We start from the raw sequence: 19,145 nt of genomic DNA on the forward strand, positions 1-19,145 counted from the left end.
AATGGATTAGAGCGGATTAGCGGAGCAAACTCTGACATCGATAGTACAGGGACCAAACAGCCCGTATCAGGGCGTTCGGTACACTGTACTCCCGAAACACCCCCCACAGAACTCCCTGAGGGACACAGCGAACGTCTTCTCCAAGTCCACAAAACACATGTAGACTGGATGGGCAAACTCCCATGCACCCTCGTGGATCCTGTCGAGTGTGTAGAGCTGGTCCACTGTCCATTGAAAGCCACACTGCTCCCCCTAAATCCAAGGTTAGACTTACAAACCTTACCGAGAGGCTGAGGAGTGTGATCCCTCTGTAGTTGGAACACAATCTCCGGTCCCCCTTCTTAAAAAGGGAGACCACAACCCCAGTCTGCCAGTCTGCTGTCCCTGAAGTTATGCGATGTTGCAGAGGCGTCCCTAGAGGTAGCACTCTCCAGCACACCCTCCAAGGACTCCAAAATGGGTGTGTACTCTGAACTGTTGTTTGGTGCATAAGCACAAAGAATGGTCAGGACCCATCCCTTCACCCGAAGGCGGAGGGAGGCTACCCTGTCGTCCACTGGGTTAAACCCTAATGTACAGGCACTGAGCTGGGGGGCAATAAGTACGCCCACACCTGCTCTGTGCCACTCACTGCCAACTCCAGAGTGGAAAAGAGTCCAGCTCCTCTTGAGAGGACTGATATCAGAGCCCAAGCTGTGTGTGGAGGTGAGTCTGACTTTATTCAGTCGGAACTTCTCGGCCTCACACACCAGCTCAGGCTCTTTTCCTGCCAGAGAGGTGATATTCCATGTCCCAAGAGCTAGCTTCTGTAGCCAGGGATCGGCGCGCCAAGACTCCCGCCTCTGGCTGCTGCCCAGCTCGCACTGCATCGGACCCCTACGACCCCTCCCACAAGTGGTGATCCCATGGGAAGGGGGACCCATATAATCCATATAGCCCCATGGGTACGGGCTCGGCCACCAGGGCCAGCGAGCACCACCTCCAGACCTGGCTCCAAAGGGGGGCCCAGGTGACCCGTGTCTGGGCGAGGGAAACTGGACTCCATTTATTTTACTCGTCTTAATTTAAGTCTATGGGAGATTGCTGCATTGAGCGCAAAGCTGTACTGTAGTCAATAAAAAGCATCCTGACGTAGGAGTCTTTATTCTCCAGGTGCGGACGGGAGATGTGCAGGACAGCAGCGGTAGCATCCTGGCATACTGCATGGAGTCCAGTGTGTCCAGTATGCTACTATGAATGTTAGACAGCATCACTCTTTCAAACCACTTCATAATTATTGGAGTAAGTGCTACTGGTAGTCATTCAGGCAGGTGTGTGGGCTCTTCTTGGGAATGGGCACAATGCTAGTGTTCTTAAAAGGAATTATGTGTAATTTTTCGCATGCACCCATGAGCACTTGAGTGGCATTATGGTAAATGCAACACTACACACTCCACCTCCAGCTGTCTGTAGCTATAACAGACATGGTAACCTCCTGAGGAGTGCCACCCTCCATGTAATACAATGTAGTGATATCTAGACCACCGGTTATAACATACTGTTGGTTGTTAAGAACACATTATTTGCTCATGTTTTTGAAATTTATAATAATTTAATTTATTCATTTTTAACTAAAAACGGTATCAGTTTAAAGCAGGAGGGGACAGTTTTCTGACTGAGGGAATGGTAGAATATGGAGGTGAGAATATCTATCATTTTACTAGCACAACCTCTGAGGACTCGTCCAGGCATATTATCTGGTGGACTCTTTTTAGATCTTAGTGTCTTTATCTGATGAGATGACATGCGGAGGGGAAGGGTGTAGTGGAGGCCAAAGTGCCTGTTGGGGGGTTGGATATATCGACTCGTGTGTTGACATCATCAGTATGAAAGTCTGTGGTTCTGATATTACTGGTGCTGATCCCGTAGTCCATAATATGCTGTAAGCCCTGTCACATGCACCCTGGCTCAGCAGTGGAATAGAAGTCATATAGCTTGTCTCTGTACTGTACTGCTTCTTAGCTGCTGTAATGGCCTTTCTCTGTGGTAACAAAGCAGTCCTGCACTATGTCCTCAATCACTTTTGTCCAGAGCCTAACCTGTGTGATGACTGGATTTGATTGTTTGAGTCTCTGTCTGTGGGCCGGGTACAAAAACAGAGAGAGTGGTGTTGAGGTGCTGTATGCACCTTCTATGTTGGTGATCTAGACTCTAGATCGACAGGTGTCGAACTCCAGTCCTCGAGGGCCGGTATCCTACATGTTTTCAAACCTGTTCCCTCAAAAACACTTGATTCAAATGATTGGGATCATTTTGAAGCTCCTGCGGAGCTTGCTAATGAGCTAATTATTTGAATCAGGTGTGTTGGGGAAAGAAAACCGGAAAACATGCAGGATGCCGGCCCTCGAGGACTGGAGTTCGACACCTATGAGAGTGTTCCTATCGCAGGTGGGAATATCTACATGCTGGTGGTATTTTGGGTTCAAAACGTAAACAGCGTCCAAAAATACTGATGTAAACTCCCGTGGTAGGCAGTAGGGACAGCATGTAGGGATTGAAGCCTCCAAGTTCCACTTGTGGACGTTTGTTTGTTGACACACCAGGGATTGTTGACAAACATGCACACACTACCCTCTCTTGTCTTGCCGGCAGCTGTTCTTCTATCTCCAGGGTGAACGGAGCGTGTGTGTGGTTGAACGGCACTCTGGAACGTACTCTGAAAGCCAGGTGTCGGTGAAAATTAGAGCACATCAGTCTTTTATTTCCTTCTGTGTTGTGATCCTGGCTCTCAGTTCATCCAGCTTGTTTTCCAGAAACTACATGTTTGCCAGCAAGAGACTAGGTAGCGGTGGTAGGCTAGCAGGGTTTTTAGCGTAGCACGAAGGCCTCCTCTCTTGCCCCTTATCCAACGCCACCTTCTCGGCACTCTCCTCGGATCCGCTGTAATACTTGTGGTCCGTGTGTTGGAGCCTTCTTAGTGGTGGCAGGCTTGCTTGCACGATTGCACACAGATCTGTAGTTCCCATAGTACAAGTTCACTAAACTCAAAGCTACAAGCATCGGCAATGTTCATTAGTACCTGCCTGCTGAATGTTAGCAGTGGAACTGTATGATGAAGGAAATGCAAAAAAACGCACAACAAAGATAAAGCAGAATTTTAAGATTTGTTTTCAAACTTTTGACTTCCGTTGACAGACATCTAAGATCTAAAGATGTTTTACTTTAATGTTGCAAGCACACCATATTATTTATATTTACAGTTACGTATGGAAAACAAACTAATTTCAATGAAGTGCTCATATTTTCCAAAGTCAGAGAGATAAACAGTGGAGCTGTCATGTCACCAGCTGATTGTGTTTTTTGTTTTTGACTTTAGAGGAAGTATGCTGGTCTTTATGAGGAGGTGGAGTCACCAGCCACGCACCTGACACTCATCTGTCATCTGCAGGCTTCTTAAGTGTGGCCCGGGCGGCAGAACGATGCAGGGATATTCCTCGCCATCCCGAGTTCTTGCAAGTCCCATTATCTCCTTGTGCTAACCTACCTATTCACGCTTCATTTGTACTTTCTTGAGCTGAGATTCTTCCTCATTGTATTCCTGTTGCTACTTTTACGCAGCCGTTGCTCTGTTCCCTCCAGTTTTCTCTGGGTTGTATTTTGTTTCCGACTGTTTTTAGATCGCGCTTGTGGTTGCACTATCGTCTAACCATTTTTTGTGTAAATCCTGTTACGGACGAATTTGAGACGCACTTTTATTTGGAACTTTGCACCTTTTGGTTGTACTTTTTTACCTGTATTTTTGTATTCATTGTTTCAGGCGGTGTGTGCAGCTTTTGTTATTAAATAACGAAGTTGGACCTTCCGCGAGTGAAGTGTCTGTGGATAGATGCAGACACCTGGTATACAGTTGGTGATGATTTACAAGATTGCTTTTGTTTGACTTGGAAAAAAGGACTTTCTTTTGATAATTAATTTAAGTCATGTTGTGTTATGTTTGGCCTAGTAGTTTGGCATTGAGATATATACAGCAGTAATACAAATTTATCCAAAAAGGAACACGTGAAACACTGCTGGGTTGACAAAAGGGAGCAGACTTGGACATGAATCAGTGCTGACATGGCAAGGCACTGACAAGCTATAGGTCATTAGGTGATATATTATAACAGCTCAGATAAGGGTAGAAGGACCCTGATTAGGAACATTTATTAAAGATACTTTGACTACTGTTTTAATCTGCCAACAGAACATGACAGATAACAATCATGTGATTTTACCTTGGGAACAAACAGAACCACCAGAGTGATGTAGACAGAAAAAACGATGGCCAGGGAGGCAAAGGCGAATGAGGCATCCTGCTGCGAGGACAGGATCATGGTGACAGGGGCTGTGATCAAACAAAGCACCTGAGGAAAAATAAAAGAGATAGATAGATAGATAGATAGATAGATAGATAGATAGATAGATAGATAGATAGATAGATAGATAGATAGATAGATAGATAGATAGATAGATAGATAGATAGATATTGTGATGGGAAATAAGTATTAGTATAACATTTCATTGTTCATTGACCACCTTGTTTTAACGAAGAATGTTTCACCTAACATATATGGGAACTCTCTGTGTAGTTAAAATGACAACCTTGACTGATAAAAGTCCAACACTGACATATTGTACTTCATGGTTTTTGCCTCCCTTCTATGTTTTAATTACTTCTACTCTGGGGCTGGTTTTCATCTTGTATGCATTCACTGATTGATAGATTGACAGACAGACAGACAGACAGACAGACAGACAGACAGACAGACAGACAGACAGATAGATAGATAGATAGATAGATAGATAGATAGATAGATAGATAGATAGATAGATAGATAGATAGATAGATAGATAGTCATCATTGAAAACTACTTTAGTTTGGCATTTTGGGTGTCTATATGTTGGTTAGCAGATGACTTTCTGGTGTGTAGAGAACAAATTAAAGATTCAAGAGATTTATTATCTTATGTATAGTTTTACCACACAATGAAATTCTTATTCTGTTCACTTGCCCGAGCAGCAGACTACATTCCATAATCAGTATAAATAAACAGCAATAAATAGCAATAAACAACAAACAGAGACAATAGTGCTAATCATGTCGTTCAAAAAACATTTTTTTTAGTGCAACATATTGTTTATGCATGCAGTAGAAGGCAGATTAGTTTGTGAGGGATTTGTTGAGAATCCGGGTGACTTGTGGGTAGAAGCTGTTTGCCAGTCTGACAGTCATAGCTCTCAGGCTCCTGTAGCATCTGCCTGATGGCAGCATTTCAAACAGTTCGTTTTGTGGATGTGTCCTGTCCTTGATGATGTTGCGTATTCTCCGCAGAACCCTGGTGTGGTAAATGTCCTGCAGTGTGGGTAAGGCTGTGCCACAGATGCGCTGTGAGGTCTTGATCACACGCTGGAAGCCTTCCTGTCTTGTGCCATGCAGTTGCCGTACCGGACTGTGATGGAGGTGGAGAGGACACTTTGGATTGTGTATCTGTAGAAGTTGTCAGTCTCCGCAGAAAGTACAGTCTATGTTGGGACTTCTTAATGATCTGTTGAGTGTTGTGGGACAAGCTGAGAGCTTCGCTGATGTAGACGCCGAGAAATTTGAAGGATTTCACCCTCTCCACCTCTGTCCCATCGATGGATAGTGGTAGTTTGTGCGGCTCCACCTGCCGCCTTGGGTCTATGATCAGTTCTTTGGTTTTGTCTGTGTTGAGGTGGAGATTGTTGCTGCGACACCAGGCCACAATGTCTGCCACCTCTTTCCTGTATGCTGTCTCAGCCCCACCAGTGTTCAGCCCGATGACTAATGTCGTCCGTATACTTAATCATGCTGGTGTTGTTTTGGGAGGCAACACAGTCATAGGTGAAGTGTGTGTAAAGCAGGGGGCTCAGCACACAGCCCTGGGGTACAGCCCTGGGGTGTCCCTGTGCTTAAAAGTCCTGGTGCTGGATGTGTGTTTGTGGACTCTGCCTGCCCACCAAAGTGCAAGGAGCTTGTCCGTTAGTTTGTCAGGGATGGCTGTGTTAAATGCTGAGCTGTAATCAACGAAGAGTATTCTCACATATGTGTCCTTTGTGTGAATGGCTGTGTTGACTACATCATCTGTGGACCGTTTCCGTCAATATGCAAATTGGAGAGGGTCCACGGTGTCTGGAATGGCCTTATTGATGTGCATCATCACAATCCCCTCAAAGGACTTCATTGTGATTGGAGTGAGCACTATCGGACAGTAGTCATTTAGGCAGGTCACGGTGCATTGCTTGGGGACAGGCATTATGGTGGTGGCACTGAAGCAGGTGGGGAAATAGGCTCATACAAGGGACATGTTAAAGATGTCCGCAAACACATCAGCTAGCGCTGATGAGTGCACCTGAGTGCATGGCCGGGGGACGTTATCTGGGTGCTAGCTGCATTCCGCGGGTTTGTTCTGCTCAGAATCTTGCGCACCTCTGCTGGTGTCATTGTGAGAGGAGGGTCCCGTGCACAATACACGACCAGCATCCCTCTCTGCTGATCAGGATTCTTAGCGTCAAAGCAAGCGTAGAACTCGCACACAAAAGTCCGCTTGCCTTTGCTGGATGTGACTATGCTGCTTCTCTGTTGATATTCCGTGTTATGCTGAAGTCCTTTCCACATGCATCGAGGTTCAGCAGTGGAGTGATGGCCCTCCAGTTACTGGCTGTGCTGTCTCTTGGCCTCTCTGATGGCTTTACTCAGGTCATATATGGCTTTTATGTAGTCCTCAGCGGTGCCCGAAACAAAAGCAGATGTGAATGTATGTAATTTGGCCCTTTATCCAGGGCTTTTGGTTAGGATATATTTTGAGACGTTTAGTACTTTTATTTGTCTTTATGCATGTGCTAATGTAGCTGTTGGGAAAGATCGAGAACAGGCTGGATTGTGGCTCTTGAGGACAAGACTTGGCCACCCCTGGTATATGGCAAAGCACTTTTTTTCAGTACCCGAAATGAGCCTTTTACGTATATTTAGGGTCGTTTTTTTTTTTTTTATTTGGGAACATCGCAGTCTTTCTCAAATAGTGGGGCACGAGGTGATGCCTGGGGGGTGGGGGTGGGGGGCGGTCAGGGTAAAGCATATAAAGGATTTTGTTTATGCCAAGTGTAATTGTGATAAAATAAGGATTGGGATTTTTTTCCAGGCACTTTGATGCACTTAGGTTTTTTTTTTTTTCTGCTTCGACAAACCTTTAACGTGGATAAATGATGTAAAAAAAGTAGTTGTAAAAACAGTTGTTTCAACGACTGTTTTTACAACTACTTTTTCTCTGCGATGTTACCACATTTCTTGTGTCACTTTTAAAAAGGATACACTTTTAGGTATACTTAGATATTTTAGATAATTTTATTTATGGCATGGCAAGTCAGGGACATAAAATGTTTTCTCTTTGCTGGGAAGGGGCAAAATGTAATAGAGAAGCACTGTACTAAAGTAATAGTTTTATTGTAATTCAAATGTTAAAATGAGAAAACAAAATGCTTCACTAAAATGCATCAATTCCCAAACGAGCTGCCGTCCCTGTCCCATAAATTAAAGATTGTCTTGTACCATCACCTCCCTCCTTATCATTCTTGTACCATTTTTAAGAATTTGTTATTGAGATTACTTGTTTATGTTGACCATGGCTATGTAAAGACAAAGTGTTATTTTGCATCAGGAGTTAATTTATGCTTGTGTGTGACCTCACAATCAAAGTCATTTATTGACATTTAATGCAGAGAACGATATTATTATTTTATTAATCCAATTTGGTAAAAAATAAAAAATAAATAAATATATACATTTGGAGTTTGGGATTTAAAATTGTGAGGAGAATATAAATTGATTACTTACCATCTGAAAAGCTGTACTGATAAGTTTTTTGTCCAATGTGGATTACGTACTGTACTGTAGTGTGCACTGAATTAGCAGTCATCTCCTTTTTTTAAAAGCAATCTATTTTCGTATTTTAAAATAGCAATATATAGTCTGCAAGCAGGCAAAATAGTTATGTAGTGGTGAACACATAGTTTTGCATCAGAACGTATCCCATTTTATTTTGTTTGAAAAAAAAAAGAAAGAAGAAATCCTACCCAATTTTTTTTGATGACACAACAAGTTTGTATGTTGTCAACTCCAAATGCATTAAAAACCTAAGAATAGCAGAAAATGAGCTGTGGTTGCTTCCTCCTTTCCTGTTACACAGTGCTTTGTTAGACTGCTGATTGCAACAAGTCAACAAGAAAAGTTTGAAAGAGATGCTGGAGCAATCTCTTTCAAGGTTGGTAAAAAACTACTCATAGACTGCTTATGACAAATCTATCCATCAAAATGGAGCCTCTCAATTTTTCAATTCATTGGTAAAACAACTCAAGCAGAAATGAAAGCCAAATCAATGCAATAAAGATTTCACAGACATCAGAACAGAACTGAAAGCCACCTATACTTTATGTAACACAAACCCACTCACTTTCCAAATACGCAGAAGCAATCTGTCAGCCACTTTAAACAGAAAGGATTTTTTATTCACCGTATAGTCATTTTTTATTCACTGGATAAGTAGTTTGAATTAAAGCATGTGTGAATTTGGGTTTGGTGGCTAAGTTAAAGCATGAACAGACAACTCAAAAATATTACCAGGTCGGTGCATTGCAGTATAAAGAGTACAGTAAATCATTGTTTTATGAAGAAAACATTTTTTCATTGCTTATGTCAGCAATCAACTATTGATAGCAGAAATGTAGTTTTCTTTGGTGAAATGTTTTTAATACACTGTTTTTCTCAAAAAAGAAAAGAAAAAAAAGAATATTGGTGCTAAGCATAGCTGTTTTCAGACATTAAATGGAGATGTCATTTACCTCTAATTTGAAGCTGATATCCCTGAAAATTAAAGTAGTTTGGTTATTATTATTATTTTAATGAAATGTATGTCCTTTTTAAACAAGCTAGAGCAGGGGTCGACAGAGCTTCATGTGGCTACCCAAGCTATGCAGCCACCATTCTGTGATGAATTTACATAAAGAATTCATAGGCACACAAAGGTAGTGCTTGTCTTTGTTATTACTTCAATTTTTTTATTTTGTTTTATTCTTATTATCATACACTTTGCATAGTGCCATTACAGTAATCCCTCATTTTTTGCGTTTAATGGTGTTAAGGGGGACCGGGACCCTGCAATAAGTGAAAAACTGCAAAATTTGATGGTAGACTACTGTAGCTAATATAGACACTTGAGGGATGCGTTGCAGACTGATTTATTTTATTTTTTGTTCAATATGGCTCTCTCTCTCATTTTGGGTTGCGACCCAACCTTATGAAATGCGTGAGCATGCAGTACTTTGGTGTAACAAAGTATTAACATGAGCAAAAATTGATTTGTTTGTCTTTCATAAATGTGGAAATAAAAATGGAGCTAAATATGCAAAACTCTTCGATTTATTTTTCTGTCTATGAGTTCAGAATCCCTAAATCTCTGATCGTACTCGCATCCCTAGTGACATGTAGATTCAGTCTAGAATGGCAAAGAAATTAATTCAGAAGAAGTGAGTAAGATGACAGTTAAATTCTCCTGTTGGCGCCGTCCCCTTCCACTGGAAATGCCTCGGCATTTTTCCCTATGTCTCTTTTGGTTGTACTTTTCTATTTTGTGTTTTTTAATCCAAGTCTTTTTTTTTATCAATAAATATTTTGAACTGTTAGCCAGGGGGTCCAGATATGATAGCTTTTGTTTGAAATTGATATATTTAAAATGCTTCTATCAAACAAAGCCAATCGTAATTACCAGGTAATAGGAATTTCTTGAAAGGGCCAGCATCAAGGAAACTGACTATTCCAAGATCTACCTACGAGTCATTATCTAAAAATATGTGCTATCTTGATAAAGTAGAACATTCTTCGTTTCCTATGATTACATTCATCTGGGAAACTATCAATTCTGGCAGAGATTGTTTTATCTCTAATGATTCCAGACATGAGAAATGGCCATGTGCAAAATCCTTCACGGAAAACAAAGATCAAAATCTATTCATAATTAATTATAACTGTGTAATGTAAAATGAAGTCCAAGATTAATTTAGCAACAGTCATCACAATAAATGCAATATAACTTGCAATACTGCAAGTTAGGACACACTTTTTTTTAATCAATCAATCAAATTTTATTTGTATATCTCTGAATCACCGAACTCTCAAAGGGCTTCACAGATGAAAAGAGGTCATGTCGAGACTTCTTTCGAAAAAAGAAGTCATACAGAGACATCTTTTCGGTGTAAGGTACACAACAGCATCCCCTGTCAAAGCTCCCAGAAGGGGAAGGAAAAACTCAAAAACCCCAATTTGGGGAAAATCAGAAACCTTCAGAAGGGATCACAGGTGGGAGGATCCCACTTCCAGGCCCAAAAGGTTGAAGTGGATGCTGCATGTACCAGATACAGACAAATAGATACACAAAACAGACAAATACAAATAGACAATATACAATGAACTTTTATGAATTTCATGCTATACAATACACGTTGATATCAGATGATCAGTACACAATTTCCTATCTGAATGTTGTCATGTAAGACAACATTAAAAAAAAAAAAAGATCATCCGGGGTACCGCAATGACTCGCAATCACTTAGGAGAGATGAATATTAGTGGTTATTGACTTGTAATAGTTTATAGTTTAAGGTAAACTGGGCATTTTTTGTATTTCAGAAGTGTGTATCAGATTAATCAGTATCCAAGAAATTGCTCCCCCATACACACAAAAACAACATTAAAATAATTTTTCAAAACTACAACTACTGTAAAAATGCAGGGGGTTGGGGCAGTGGAAGAATGGTTAGCAGGTTCGCCTCACAGTTCAGAGTTGTTCATCCAGGTATCCACCTCTTACTGGCCGTAAACAGCTTTATGTGCAAACATACACTACTCACAAAAGTCAATATAAAATCTAACACTTGTAGGAAAACTTAAGTTGATCAATGAACTTTTAAAGTGACAATATGTAAGATTTAGACAGTTTTTCATTCAAAATGAACAAAATTAAATTATAAAGTTAAAAAACTTGAAAATAAATGTGTTCATAATGACCAACAGTATGTTTTAAATATAATTGTAGGTCTAGTTATCATTAAATTATCTTACATGGAGGGGGTGGGTGGGACTCGTCCAGAGGTTGCCATGTCTGTTATAGCTACGGACAGCCAGAGGAGTGTGTATTGCTGCATTTACCATAATGCTTCTAAAGCTCCCATGGGTGCATGCGAAAAATTACACATACTCCCTTTAAAACATTTAAAGAAATGTTCTACATTTCATCATCTTTTGCAGGCTCCCCAAACAAGGAGCTCGATGGCTAACTTCACAACAGGTGATCCATTGATTAATCATCCAATACATTTACTGGTTCAGTTAGAACTAGTGTTTAAAGAGTAGTTGTCAAACTCACAGCAACATTATAGATGGCCATGCCCACTGCACGGTGGTCATTGAGTTTCTCCGTAGAGATAGACTTGGTTTCATAAGCCAGGAAGATGCCCAGCAGCAACAGTAAGCCTTTGTAACCGTACACCACACCTGTAAGAAGCACAATACATCCACTTCTTATACGTAATAAAAAAGAAAGCAATACAGATCATTCATAGGGCAGGATACAGGGATCACACAAATTTATTATTTTTACAGTCAAAACTCATCAAACTCAAAGAGTGGATGGAATTCAGGACACCACAAATACTTTTCAAAGCAAAACAATAATCCGTTGCTAATTAACTTTCAGATTTTTCTCACAGGAAGGGAAAGGGGTTATAGTCTAAATAGAGCATTAATTTTAGGATAGTAAAGGCACACTAAAAAAAACTGTTCTGTATTTCAATCTCTGGGGTTAAGGTGTGGAATAGTTTGGAGTGGACTTTCAGGAAATGTTCAAACATCAACCAGTTTAAAAAATAAAATAAAAAAACTATTTATACAAGGTATAGAAATGAGGGTGTTTGGATATCAGGGATGTTTGGCACTGTTCTAAATTGTCATTAGGTGTGTTTGTGAGAGTGAACGTTTGCTCAACTTTGTGTTTTCTGATTGGCTAGCAACTAGTTCAGGGTGTACCCCACACATTAACCAAAGACAGCACACATCACCCAAAGACAGATTGGAAAGGCTCCGGCAAAGTTCTCCCACCTAACTTAGTAATTATTTCAATTAAAAAGTAATTTGGTTGACTCATTACTTCGTTGTAAAAGTATCTTACTGATCATACTGATTACTTAAATTTAGAAGTACTGGAACTTTAAAAGTTAGATTACTCGCAAGTTACTTTCCCATACTTTATTCCAAATGCATTTTTAACAGTAATGTTTCATGTAACCCCAGTAAAATAGAACTAGAACAAAAATGGAAAAGAAATAAAAACAAACTGCAGTGAGTCTCAACAACTAACACAACTGACAATGTGGAGCATGTCTATATATATATATATATATATATATATATATATATATATATATATATATATATATATATATATATACAGTCAGCCCCCGGCTTACGAGCACCCTGATTTGCGAACAATTCGCCTTACGAGCGTGGATCAGGGAGATTTTTGTCCTCCGCTTACGAGCAAACCTCTCGCCTTACGAGCATTCCGACAAATCTGCTATTGAGTATGTAGAAATGTTCTCGCCTAACTGCGTCAACATATTCGGCAGTTGTGTCATCTACAATCATTATCAGATACTTGTGGCGGTAACGTGAACGCTATTGGTCTTACAACCTCACACTGACTGTCTCACTCACGGTGTCTAAATATATTACCATTTAAGTGTAGTGTTTGTACAGCTAAAGGGAAAAACAGCTGACATGAAATTAAATGTGCCGATTGCAGGACAAAGAATTGTCATTGGTTTAAATGTGTGTTTTTTTTAATTAATTGTCAATACATTCCAACTGTTTAAAAAATAAGTGCGAATAATTATCAGTCAGTCAAGGAGACGCCAATATGCTATTGGTCGATTAAGGTCACCCGGTCTCACTCACGGAGATGCTATTGGCCGGCGTCACACGTCAATCACAGAAATGCCGATATGCTATTGGCCGAACGCCTTTATCTAGCTTGATGGGACAGGATGGAAGGAAGTAGAGGAAATGAGTGAAAAACGGAATGTTTTGAAGACTTTGCAAACTTTATCTGTTAGACATAGCTTCTAAAATTACTAGCAGCGGTAAAGGAAGAAATAAGAGGATGATGTTTTAGTATCTCCGTGATTTGCACCATGACTGAAAGAGTTACTGTAACACTGTAAGACCAATAGCCTATATGCGTTGACGTATTAACTCAAGACGTTAATCTCTGCACCCTGTTACGGGTGATATTACATCGCTATATGATGGTTGCTTGACAAAGCTGCATGTCATGTTAGTCGGCGACATCCCGACATGCTTTGGGACAGCGCCATTGTTGCAATTCTGTGAAATGAAACCAACAGTGAACTGACGCTCGAACAAGCCATAAGTGTGGTGCCTGGTTAATACAACACACACAACCTCCCCTCCGCCTCCACCCAGCTCAATTCACGTCGGGAAAAACAGCTGACATGAAATTAAGTGTGCCGATTGCAGGACAAAAAATCGTCACAGGTTTAAATGTGTTTTAATGAATAAGATGTCAATACATTCCAACCGTTTAAAAAAAAAGTGCGAATAATTATCAGTCAGTCAAGGAGACGCCAATATGCTATTGGTCGATTAAGGTCACCCGGTCTCACTCACGGAAATGCTATTGGCCGGCGTCACACGTCAATCACAGAAGCGCCGATATGCTATTGGCCGAACGCCTTTATCTAGCTTGATGGCACAGCTGGTTGGGATGGAAGGAAGTAGAGAAAACCCTGACTGAAAAAGTTACTGTGACACTGTAAGACCAATAGCATATCTGATTCACCGTATTGACTTCGAGCATTCATCTCTGCTCATCTCTGCTTATCTTAGCACAAGTCACGTCTTTCCAAAGGTATAAGTCATTTTTCCTTTGTATTTGTTATTTAATGCAACTGTACAGTAGATTATGTCACTTAATATTAATATATGTATACACCGTGATGATTTTACCTAAGGCTTCTGCGCGCGTTGCACGCATTCACGAATTAACATGGGTTTGGATTGCCCGCTATACGAGCAATTCGAGATACGAGCGTAGCCGCTGAACGGATTAAGTTCGTAACCCGGGGGCCCACTGTATATATATATATATATATATATATATATATATATATATATAATATATACACAGTGATCCCTCCTACTTCGCGGTCTCAGATATCGCGGTCTCAGTACTTCTCGATTTTTTTCAGGAAAAAAAATAAATAAATAAATTAAAAAAAATAAAAAATGTGCAAAAATGTACAAAAATTGAAAAAAGCAAAAAAGTACATTATACAGTACTGTATTAATCAAATAATGAAGTAATATTAGTTAATAACTATGTTAAGAATTCTTCAACCGTAAGATGTTCGTGACATTTTTTTTAATCTTATTTTGAAATGATGCTTTTAATTTGTCGAGTCGCGTTGCATTTCCGTTTCCTGTTTTGCGTTCTCTGTGCGTCATTCGGCTCGTTACGGTGATGTAAGTGAATGACAAGTAAGCTCATATTTATAGTTTATTATCATTTATGTTAATACACGCTACTGCCTATGTTTAGTAAGCGATGAGTGTTTATTTTGTTTATGTGTTCGTGGTTGCACTTTATTGTTAGTAGTTGTTATTTGTTGCTAAACCGCTCATGTCGGCTAAAAATACAGTAAATTCATAGATTAAAGTTCGGCAAGTGTTTATATGTTAGTTTACTGACTTTAACATTGTTGTTGATTTATTATTCAACAGATACTACATGATACACCATACATGAGCCAAAATAAATGTGAAGTTCAACGTGATGACTTGTGTACTCTTTCACCGGAGTCTAGGTGCAGATAACCAGTCCTGAGAACAAATTCTCAACAAACTAAGTAATATTAGATATTTAATTAATATACAATAATGTTAATAAGGATTATGTAATGTTAAATAATAGGAGAAAGGAAATAAAATAGGCAAACAAAAAAAAAAGGATTGTTTATGGTTACTGCGGCTATATTTGGGCGTACATAGAAATCTAGGAACTACTTCGCGGGTTTCAGACTTCACGGGGGGTTGACAGCACCCATTAACCGCGAAGTAGGGAGGATCACTGTGTGTATGATCACTGTGTGTGTGTATTATATATATATATATATATATATATATATATATATATATATATATATATATATATATATATATATATATATATATATATATATATATAAAGGGCACACCTGATTGCAGTCATTAAGACCTCACCAGACTGCTAACAGCTCTGACAGGACTCTCTTTCCAAATCTGCAAGATCTGCATTGTTACATATTTGTCACATTGGGCGTCAGTCGTAAAGATGTTCCTAATTTAACGGTAAGTAAACATGACCATTCTTAGTGCTCAGTAACATGAAAACTGCCTTTTTATTTGCATTTTAACAACATATATCAAAGCTCTGACTTTAATAACAAGATTTAACAAAATTATTCAGCTTTGCTTAGTGTAACCAAATAAATATTGGAATTGTATCAAAAATAAATAATACTGCCTATTTTGGGGTATTTAACAAGCTACCATGGGTACAGAGAACTGAACAACAAACCTGTAAACATTAGTTGTGCAAATACAAAAAAGAATGCTGAAGAAAAATAGAACCCACATCATTAGCACCATGAAAAAGTTTCGTTCCTCAGTGAAGCAAAGACGCACATCACATTTTTCACAGAGTAGTAGTTGCGTGGACTTTGCAGAGTTTGCAGCGTCCACGTTTTTCACATTTTAGAGGCCAGTGTGCAACTTGATCAGAGTGAACATCATCTGGAACTCCAACACGAACCCTCTTGGGGGGTGGTGGTGGTGACGGAGATGCTTTGCTAAGTGATGGTCGGCCTCTTCGTGCCTGCGTAAGAATGAGGCTATTGGCAACCTCTGCCTGGAAGCTTTTTAGTCGCAGTGTATTTTTGACACAAAGTAGTTTACAGTCACGGCGGTGGATCAACCATGCATTAACCAGACCTAACATGATGGTGTGCCAGAACAAGTAGAGGTACCACCTCCGTGACCTCATGTGGTACTTGCACCTTGCAATGCATCCATCAAGGAGATCTACTCCTCCCATGAATGTGTTGTACTGTCTCACAATGTGTGGCCTTCAGACCACTAAAAATTTCTTGTCTGCTTTGCTCCAGCGTCGGACATTATCTTGAGGCTCAACTGCACAGTAGGATGAGATCAAGGTAACAGATTTGTTGTCATACCACTTTACAATGGCCAGCCTTTGTTCTTTTTCCGCCCTGGCGTCAACAGATCCTCTTCCTGTCTTGGCAAGACTTTTCTCATCTTAAAGCTGACACCCAGCCAAGCGATTGCCATGCAGAGTTCCCACAAAGTAGATCTTTCGTTGAAGAATGGGGCTTGCCCTTCACATACTGTCTTATTGGACTGTGTGTCCCTCTGAACAACGCCATTTGCTCGTCAATCAAGTTGTGCTCGTCCGGTGTGATATCCAGACATTGTTTGCGAAACATATCCAACCATGGTCGGATCTGCCAACACTTATCTTCTGCTTGCCTGCTTGATACGTCGGTGTTGTCAGTGAAATGTAAATTTACTAGCAGGTTCTGAAAATGATTACGTGACATGACATCAGCAACAATGGGACATCTTGTGTCATTTTCCCAGTACGCACGAATTCCTGTCACTTGACAAAGACCCATTCGCAGGACCTATTTTGCTCCTGTGAATCTACATTTGGTTGTAATACATCATCAGATGTACTTAATTCATTATATATATATATATATATATATATATATATATATATATATATATATATATATATATATATATATATATATATATATATATATATATATATATATATATATATATACACACACACACACACACAGGAATCCCTCGTTTATGACGGGGGTTATGTTCCAAAAATAACACACGCAAAGTGAAATCCGTGAAGTAGCTAGCTTTATTTTTTTATTATTTTACAATGCCATACTAAACTATAGAATAAAACCAAAAATCAAAACCTGTTTTAAAGTCCCAAATTTGTTTAAAACAATCATTTTTATATAGTAATCTAATAATCTAGTAATATAGTAATACAAAGTTGGAAACATTGTCACTCGCGTATTTCACAGTCCCAGGTATGCCTCTTCGTCCTGAACCCGCACATTGTTGTGAGTAGTTGTTGAGCTCTTTCTTTTTCTGAGCAAGAAGATTTTTATAAACAGATATGCCCGGGCATCGAATTAAAGTGAAACCTCTTATAACAATACACTTGACATTTCAATTTATTACAAAAGAAATCTAGGTAAAAGTCAGATTTCCAAAGCTGTGCCATTTCTCCGTTGCTGTCTGTGTGCCTACATTAGTGTGTGTGTTTGCTCTCGGCACGCCTATGAGTCACGTGATTGGCTCCCAGAGACCAAGGTGTCAATCAATGTGCTTAGTAGCACGTTTGTAACGTGTGTGCTGAGCTGAGCGCACACGGGCACAGGAGAGACACAGGAGAGACGAAAGCAAGGTTTTGGATCCTCTTGCCTTTTGTAATAAATTGACAAGTGAAAAACCAATTCAGTACAGCGTCAATATTTTATTTCTAGACAACAGTAAAGCCCCTGAGCCAATCAGGATTCAGAGCACAATGCACTGTAAAGAAAAATTCCACACTGTAAAAAAATCAGTGAAGCAGCGAAGCAGTGAAAGATGAACTGCAATAAAGCGAGGGATCACTGTATACATATATACACATACTGTATACATATATACATACTGTATATATGTGTATATATATATATATATATATATATATATATATATATATATATATATATATATATATATATATATATATACATACAAAGTTTATATACATACATACAAACAGCGTAATGCCTCGTTTTTTGCCGTTAATGGGGGACCGGAATCCCCCCGCAAAAAGTAAAACCCACAAAGTAGCGCCCCTACCTTTCATATTTAAAAATCTCAAAAAAAAAAGTGAAAAGTCTTCATGCTACACATATTATATAAGACAAATATTACTGCAGTTCACATATTTACTTAAATCTTAAATGAATAAACCTTATAAACTGTACAGTAATTGAGCAGTTCCCCCTTTTCTTTGAAGTCTTGCACAGCTGCAGTCATATTAGTAGAGGCCCGGACGTTGAATTAAAGTCTAATCTGTACATGTACATATACACCAGACCATTGAAAATCTCTTACCTAGATTTCTTTTATAATAAAATAGTATTGCATGTGTAAACTCTCCAGCGTTATCATGTTTGATCATGTACAGACTTGACTTTAATTCAACGTCCGGGCCGCTGCTAATATGACCGCAGATACACGAGACTTCAAAGGGAAGGGCTAACAGTTATACACTGTAGTGTGTAAGGTTAAATCATTTAAGACTTACGTAAATATGTGTACGGCAGTAGTTCCACATCCGAGGAGGGCTTGTGGCAAGTGCATTTATAGCTACTTCGTCTGTCTGCCATGCAAGAAAATTTCACAGCATCTCTCTCCGTAATACAGTAGAGCGCCAACCCCACCCACCCCCCACCCCCACCCTTAAAAATCCGTGAAAGACAGAGGACGCAAAAATTGAAGCGCGAAGTAGCAAGGTATCACAGTATGTGGTTTTTGGAAAGAAGAATTTATGATGCTTCACTAAATTATACAAAGGTTCATTTTCAGGTCAACCTACCTAGCCAGGTGTTCATTTTTTCAGAGCTGCAATGCTCCAATAATGGTTGGATTAAAACATCCAGATCTCCTTTTGGTGCTTCCCGGGTGAACTTCTGTTTACACGCAAACAAATTCAATGGAGGAAAATAATCCATGAAAAGGGTAAATTTCAGTTCACACAACAAACTATGTAAGCATATTAATGTAACATAAAGTAAATACTATTACTGCAAAAAAAAATATTAATACTGACATACAGGTATAAAGGTAACAAGCAATCACGGCTCACCAACTTTTGTCATTCAACCTTACTAAAATG

General features: G+C 39.5%; 1 protein-coding gene across 2 annotated transcripts in view; it reads right to left on the reverse strand.

The window, feature by feature from the left end:
- Positions 1-19,145, reverse strand: part of gabbr1b (gamma-aminobutyric acid (GABA) B receptor, 1b) — a 447,163-nt gene that overhangs the window by 10,987 nt on the left and 417,031 nt on the right. For both annotated transcript variants that reach the window (XM_088404671.1, XM_088404672.1), the window contains 3 exons: positions 18,846-18,939; positions 11,454-11,581; positions 4,254-4,382 (listed from right to left, as the gene is read on the reverse strand). In XM_088404671.1, coding sequence (XP_088260797.1) covers positions 4,254-4,382; positions 11,454-11,581; positions 18,846-18,939 — 351 coding nt within the window. The remainder of the gene's footprint in view (positions 1-4,253; positions 4,383-11,453; positions 11,582-18,845; positions 18,940-19,145) is intronic.

This window comes from Hippichthys cyanospilos, chromosome 21 (genome assembly GCF_059441005.1).
Source record: "Hippichthys cyanospilos isolate Australia breed blue-spotted pipefish chromosome 21, RoL_Hcya_1.0, whole genome shotgun sequence".
NCBI classification, from domain to species: Eukaryota; Metazoa; Chordata; class Actinopteri; order Syngnathiformes; family Syngnathidae; genus Hippichthys; species Hippichthys cyanospilos.